At 42.7% G+C, this 6,834-nt stretch overlaps 1 protein-coding gene across 1 annotated transcript in view; it reads left to right on the top strand.

Moving 5' to 3' along the window:
• Positions 1 to 6,834, top strand: part of LOC119424750 (polypyrimidine tract-binding protein 3) — a 23,808-nt gene that overhangs the window by 14,795 nt on the left and 2,179 nt on the right. Inside the window, exons 10-11 of the mRNA XM_037692251.1 lie at positions 3,119 to 3,341; positions 3,502 to 3,579. Coding sequence (XP_037548179.1) covers positions 3,119 to 3,341; positions 3,502 to 3,579 — 301 coding nt within the window. The remainder of the gene's footprint in view (positions 1 to 3,118; positions 3,342 to 3,501; positions 3,580 to 6,834) is intronic.

Here is a 6,834-nt window from a genome sequence, read left to right on the forward strand (position 1 = left end):
TACACACTATACTGCATACTTTTACTAAGGTCATGTACACACTATACTGTTTACTTTTACTAAGGTCATGTACACACTATACTGCATACTTTTACTAAGGTCATGTACACACTATACTGTTTACTTTAACTAAGGTCATGTACACCCTGTACTATGCATTTGTACTTAGGTCATGTACTCAGTATACTGTGTACTTTTACTATGGTCATGTACACACCATACTGTATACTTTTACTAAGGTCATGTATGCACTATACTGTGTACTTTTACTAAAATCTGTTCAGGTCTATACCAGGGCTATTCAACTAAACTGCTTAGGGGGCCACAGTAACTGAAAACCAACAGCTCATCCAGCAATTAGTCACTATGCAAATTAACCAAGTATTACAATGATTTGTTACCTTTTAAATTCATTTAATTTGCTGCATTGAATCATAAAGGCAATAAGCATAACTAAAAAGTGTAATTCAAAGAAATTACATTTCAACATTTAGTTCCTTGCAATAAAAGTTGTGATATTCTAATGTGAAACAATATTAAAAACAGAAATGACACAATATGCTATATTTTTTAATATAACAAAGTTATATAATAGCAAAAGATGGTGATGCAGAGGTTAGAGGAGGTGGGCCTGTGATCAGAAGATTGCCGGTTCAACTCCCTGTACCAACAATATCAAAATGTGAGTGGGATAGGTGAAGCATCCACACCTGCCTCCACCCTCATTTGCCCCACCCTGGGCTCTTGAGCAAGGCCCTTAACTCCCACCATCTATTCCCCTGGGCACCCTAGATGTCAGCTCTCTGCTCCACACAGAGGACTGTGGTAGCTCTGTGGTCTGTGGTTGTGTCAGGAAGGACATTCGATGTAAAAACCATTGCCAAGTCTTTGTGCAAGTTAGTTTGTTGTGGCGACCCCTGAAGAAGGGAGCAGCTGAAAGAAGACAAATAATCATACACTGCTCAAAAAAATGAAGGGGGACACCTAAACAAAACGATGTAACTCCAAATCAGTCACACCTCTGTGGACTCCGTGTCAGCAGTTAGGTAGTAACACTTATTGTGAATCAGTTTCAGCTGCTGTGCAAATGGAAACACAACAGGTGGAATGAGAGGCGATTAGCAAGACAACCTCTATAAAAGAGTGATTCTGCAGGTGGTGACCACAGGTCATTCTCTGTTCTCGTCCTTTCTGGTTGAACTTTTAGTCACTTTTTCATTTTGTCAGTTCTGTCACACATGGAGGCACCATGAGGCGTTTTTAACAGCTCACTGAAGTTGCTGAAGTAGTGCAGCTAATCCAAGATGGAACATCAATGCGAGTGGTGGCAAGAAGATTTGCTGTGTCTCTCAGCACAGTGTCCAGAGCATGGACTAGGTACCAGCAGACAGGCCAGTACACCAGGAGACATGGAGGGGGCCATAGGAGGGCTAGAACCCAGCAGCAGGACCGCTACCTCGTCCTTTGGTCATGGTGGAACAGGAGGTCCACTGCCAGGGCCCGACAGAATGACCTCCAGCAGGCCACTATGTGCATGTTTCCACTCAAACTGTCAGAAACAGACTCCATGAGGGTGATTTGGGGCCTGACATCCACATACAGGACCTGTGCTTACAGCCCAACACCGTGCAGGACAATTGGCATTTGCTAGGGAACACCAAAAAGGGCAGATTCGCCATTGGTGCCTGTGCTCTTCACGGATGAAAGCAGGTTCACACTGAGCACATGTGACAGACGTGACAGAGTCTGGAGACACCGTGGAGAACGTTATGTTCCCTGCAACATCCTCCAGCATGACCGGTTTGGTGGTGGGTCAGTCATGGTGTGGGGAGGCATTTCTTTGAATGACCACACAGCCCTCCATGTACTAGCCAGAGGTGCCCTGACTGCTATAAGATACTGGGATGAGATCCTCAGAACCATTGTGAGACCATATGCTGGTGCTGTGGGCCCTGGGTTCCTTCTTATGCATGACAATGCCTCATGTGGCTGAAGTGCGTCAGCAGTTCCTGCCTGATGAGGGCATTGATGTTATGGACTGGCCTGCCCGTTCCCCAGACCTGAATCCAATTGAGCACATCTGGGACATCATGTTTGAGTCAATCCACCAAGGCCACATCGCACCACAGACTGTTCAGGAGCTAACTGATGCTCTAATCCAGGTCTGGGAAGAGATCCCTCAGGAGAACATCCACCTTCTCATCAGGAGCATGCCCAGGCGTTGTGTGGAGGTTACACAGGCACGTGGAGGCCACACACACACTGAGCCTCATTTAGACTTGTCTTGAGGAAGATTCACTGACGTGGAATCAGCCTGTCTTGTTATTTTCCACTTTCATATTGAGTATGAACCCAAATCCAGATCTCCATGGTGAAATAATTTTGATTTGCATTGATAATTTTTGTGTTATTTTCTTCTCAATCAATTCCACTGTGTTAATAATAAAGTTTGCCAATGAGAATATTTAATTAAATGAGGTCTAGGATGTTATTTTAGTGTTCCCTTTAATTTTGTGAGCAGTGTATATATGAAAAGGGGTTTCATTTTATTTAATCCATGGTGGGATCCCACCACTGCCCCCCGCCTGGTTTTAGTTTTATTTTATTTAATCCACTAAATAAAATAAAAACGGGTGCACACCACCGGAGAATCCACCACCATGATGGTTTATTTTATTTAATGGATTAAATAAAATAAAACTAACTTTTGTAGTTTTGGTTTTCTTATTACTTATTTACAGTATGATAAATGGTCCGAGCATAAATATACACTCCTGATGTTTTGTTTTTCTTTTTTTATAAATAATAAATGACGTGGGGTTTTCTTATAAGTCTATGACATCATCAACTAGTCGAGGTCAACTCGACTATTATCATGTTAATGTCGACTTTTTATTTTTATTTAGTCGTTCAATCCAATATATGCAGTATAATGTGTACTTTTACTAAGGTACATTTCTGTGCACTACTTTGTCTTCGGTATTTAAAGTTGAGGACAACCTGGAGATTATCTTCATGTCAGCCCCTGATTTCTGGTACACTAGTTGTTTAATTTTGTAAGCAGATATTAAATTTTTTGTTTGTCATAAAAATGTTTTTTTTTTATTATCTGCCGCAGCCATGGGTCACCTGAACAGCCAGCGTCTCCATGGTAATGTGATTCGGGTGACTCTGTCCAAACATCCTGTGGTGCAGCTGCCTCACGAGGGGGCGGGGCAAGAGGAGCAGGTGCTGACTCAGGACTTTTCCGGCTCCGCACTCCACCGCTTCAAAAAACCCGGATCCAAAAACTTCAACAATATTTTCCCTCCATCTGCGACACTGCACCTGTCCAACATCCCGTAAGACTGCCCACTTCATGTTCCTCTGAGTGTCTTCATGTCTCTGTCCTCATGTCTCTGTCCTCACACCTCTTCCATCATGTCTCTCTGTCCTCACGTCTCTGTCCTCATGCTTCTGTCCTCATGTCTCTGTCCTTATGTCTCTGTCCTTGTCTCCCAGCACTTCCATCTGTGAGGACACACTGAAGGACTTATTCTCCTCCAGAGGATTCACCTTCAAAGCCTTCAAGTTTTTCCAGTAAGTTTCAGTACTTTCATTGTACTTTTACATGTACACTGAACCTATGCACATGTATACTGAATACTGTGACTGTACTTGTTTATTGTATATATGTACATCTATACTATTTTTACATATATACTGTGTACAGGTATACAGAATGTACATGTGTAACATGTGTACTTGTATGTCACCTTCACTACTACTGGTACTGGAGAAACCAGTACCAGTACTTGCTTATGATCCAAGATGGCGCTCCTTAGAGGGCGACATTGCAGAGTTCTCCGAGTCAAGTTATTTATTTTTCTTTTTTACTTTGTTTTGTTGTTGTTGTTGTTGTCGAGTCAACATGCATCTCATCTATGATTGAGCGACCTTATTACAACTGAGAGAGCATAGTCAACTCAGAGTTTTCGACCCGATCGTACTGGAATTACATTCTGAGCTAGCATGCTATGCTAACTTGACACTCAGTCGGGCCCCGATAGGGAGCCTACCTGAGAACAACAAGCCGGAGCGGAGATGTGAAAGACAGGCAGGAGCTGACTGAAGGCTCTGGTGCTTGGTGGACAATGGAAGGCTAACCCTACTGGTCATGCTCTTTGCAAATGTTCAGTCTCTGGAGAACAAAATGGATGAGCTTTACACTCGGATTTCCATGCAGAGGGACTTTTGTGTTTGTGACATAGTGTTTCTGTGAAACCTGGCAAGGGGAAAAGACACCTGATGAAGCAATAAGTCTGTCCTCTCCTTGTATTTTTAATGAATAATAGGGGTGCACAGTGCTTAATTTGAGCCACATCCTGCCGGAACAAGATCTGGTAACTCCCTCATTTTCACTGTGTGCGTTCCGACAACTGTTCAATTGGATTCATCAGCTCATATCTCTGCCCATAAAAGTCATCGCACATTTTTATTTTGATTATTTATTAAAAATACAACAACAGGAGACGTTGTCCATGGTGTGGATATTACTGCTGCGGCAGGCGCAAAAGCTCGCTGCTGCCAGCAGAGACGCTGACCGCATGTCCCGCGGGGATGAAGTGTCTTCATCCACCTTCATCTGTGTCTCAGAATCCAACAGCGCAAACGAACATTTTAACGGCACAAACCAGCACAAACGTAGCACTCATCGTATTTACTGTAATTTTTGATGTGGGTGGGGTGTCGGCTTCACCTGCTCAGCTTTGTGCCCTGCAAACAGTGCACGTTTTATGCACAGGAGCGTCTCCAGACAGCTCTGCGGAGCGCGCACAACTGCTAATGTGTCAGAACTCCTGCATACTTTTCAAAGATAATAAATTAAAAAGCTGCAGTAAAAAAAATGAGTGAAATGTTTGATGTGTATTATTCACATCACGTTTCAAAATGAGTCAAAATAACAGCGATCAAAATGTTAAAAAGACAGTCCAATTTATTATCTAAAATAAATGGATGATTGTCCGAGAACAGAGAATTGAAGACAGTGGTGATAGAGATTGGAAGAGAACAACGCACAGGACTGAATTCAGAAGAGTTCGGGTCGGACATAGAAGTTTGTGTGTGTGTTTGGGGGGGGGGGGGGGGGGGACGCTTGACAGAATTAGAGGTGCTATAATTCACTGCTGTCTAAAATAGTAATTTCAATTCAACCTTTATTTATACAGGTTGTTAGTCTCATTGAGCCTCGGGGACTCATTTACAAGGGAGACCTGATTAATAGCTATAATGATATAAAGCTATAATACCTATAATACCTATAAAGCTATATAATACCTGATAATAGTTCCTGGCTATCAGCCTGATTCAAGGGTCCCTCCGTAAATTCCCTTCATGAAATAATGTGCATGCTTTTAAATGAAGCCAGTTCTTTCTGGCTGTTTGGGATGTCAGATCTCCCATGCTGTGACCCTTGGTGGCACTTTCACCGTATACCCACTAGGGCTTTAACAGACTACTCGAGTAATTGACAGGTCGATTCCTAGGACATCTATCGAGTTTTTAGTTGAGTATTCGCAGTGACGTCATTGTGTCATGTGATCTGCACCGGGCTACTAGTAGAAGCTACCCAATGGATTCCTCCCAGCAGACAGATGGAGCAGAGCAGGCCCAGTCTTGGCAAACAGGTAGAAATACATCAATAGTCTGGAAATATTTCACTAAAGATGAATCTTCCGGTTCAACTACCGTAAGGAAACAGAAAATGAATCAACTTCCTGACTGTTTGGAGCTCGTTGCGAACCGGTGTTATACCATTTTCTGTGACCACCGTATATTGTGACCGTAGGGGGCGGTGTTGCATTCACTGTTGCAGGTCACAGAATATGGTGTAACACCAGGTCCAATCAACCAAACCAGAACCAGCTTCCTCTGATTCACAAACAAAAAGCAAAAAATATTAATCTCTAAACCTATAAAAAAACTATAAACATTAATCTCTAAAACTAAACTTAATGCGCACCACAGCGGGCGGTGGTAGGAGCATAATATACTCAATGTTTTGTTGGTCTTTTTTTTTTTTTTGTAAATAATGATGTTTTTTTGCGGTTTTATTTTTTATTAATTTTTTCATCTTGAGATCCTATGACGTCATCAAGTACTCGAGTTCTACTTGTTGTAATGTCGAGTTTAAAAATTATGTAGTCGTTCAACCCCTAATGCCCACAGCCAACAGTGGGATTCCCAGAACCCTATTCTGAAAAGGTCAGTCCCATCCTGGCCACTGAACGGGAGTCCCTCCGTGACTCCCCGTCGACACATGAACTCTATGATAATGCAGTCCCAGACTATACCAAGGTTCTCAGAGCCTCCAAAGAAAACAAGAAACAATCTTCTCACCTCCTCCATGCGCTGCTTCATTCGTCTGTTCCCCGTCACTGTGCTCCAAACCAACAGCAATCTGGCCTTCAAAATTCAGCAATTCAAGCCAGAGGTCTTTCAAAAGGAGATCTACTCCACCGTGTGTGGTTCAGATCAAACTTGGTGGATCCGAGTCTAGATGTTTAGGACCGGCTCAAGGACCAAAATTTTGTATAATTACCCTCTTTCACCTTTCATCATCTCATTAATCAGGTCTCTCTAGTAAATGTCATCGAGGCTCAATGGGATTTACCTGTCTAAATAAAGGTTGAATGAATTAATCAAATAAGCCACAATGAGGATACAAGAAGATTTTTCAACCCAGTTTTACTCCTTGCTGGAGGGCAGAGTTAACACAGGCTTACACAGATGTTACACAGAAGCTCCGGTGTCAAGGGGTGCCCCCAGACTGTGTCAAGGGGTGCCCCCAGACTG

Source organism: Nematolebias whitei, chromosome 18, assembly GCF_014905685.2.
Source record: "Nematolebias whitei isolate Nwh7 chromosome 18, NemWhi1, whole genome shotgun sequence".
Classification (NCBI taxonomy): Eukaryota; Metazoa; Chordata; class Actinopteri; order Cyprinodontiformes; family Rivulidae; genus Nematolebias; species Nematolebias whitei.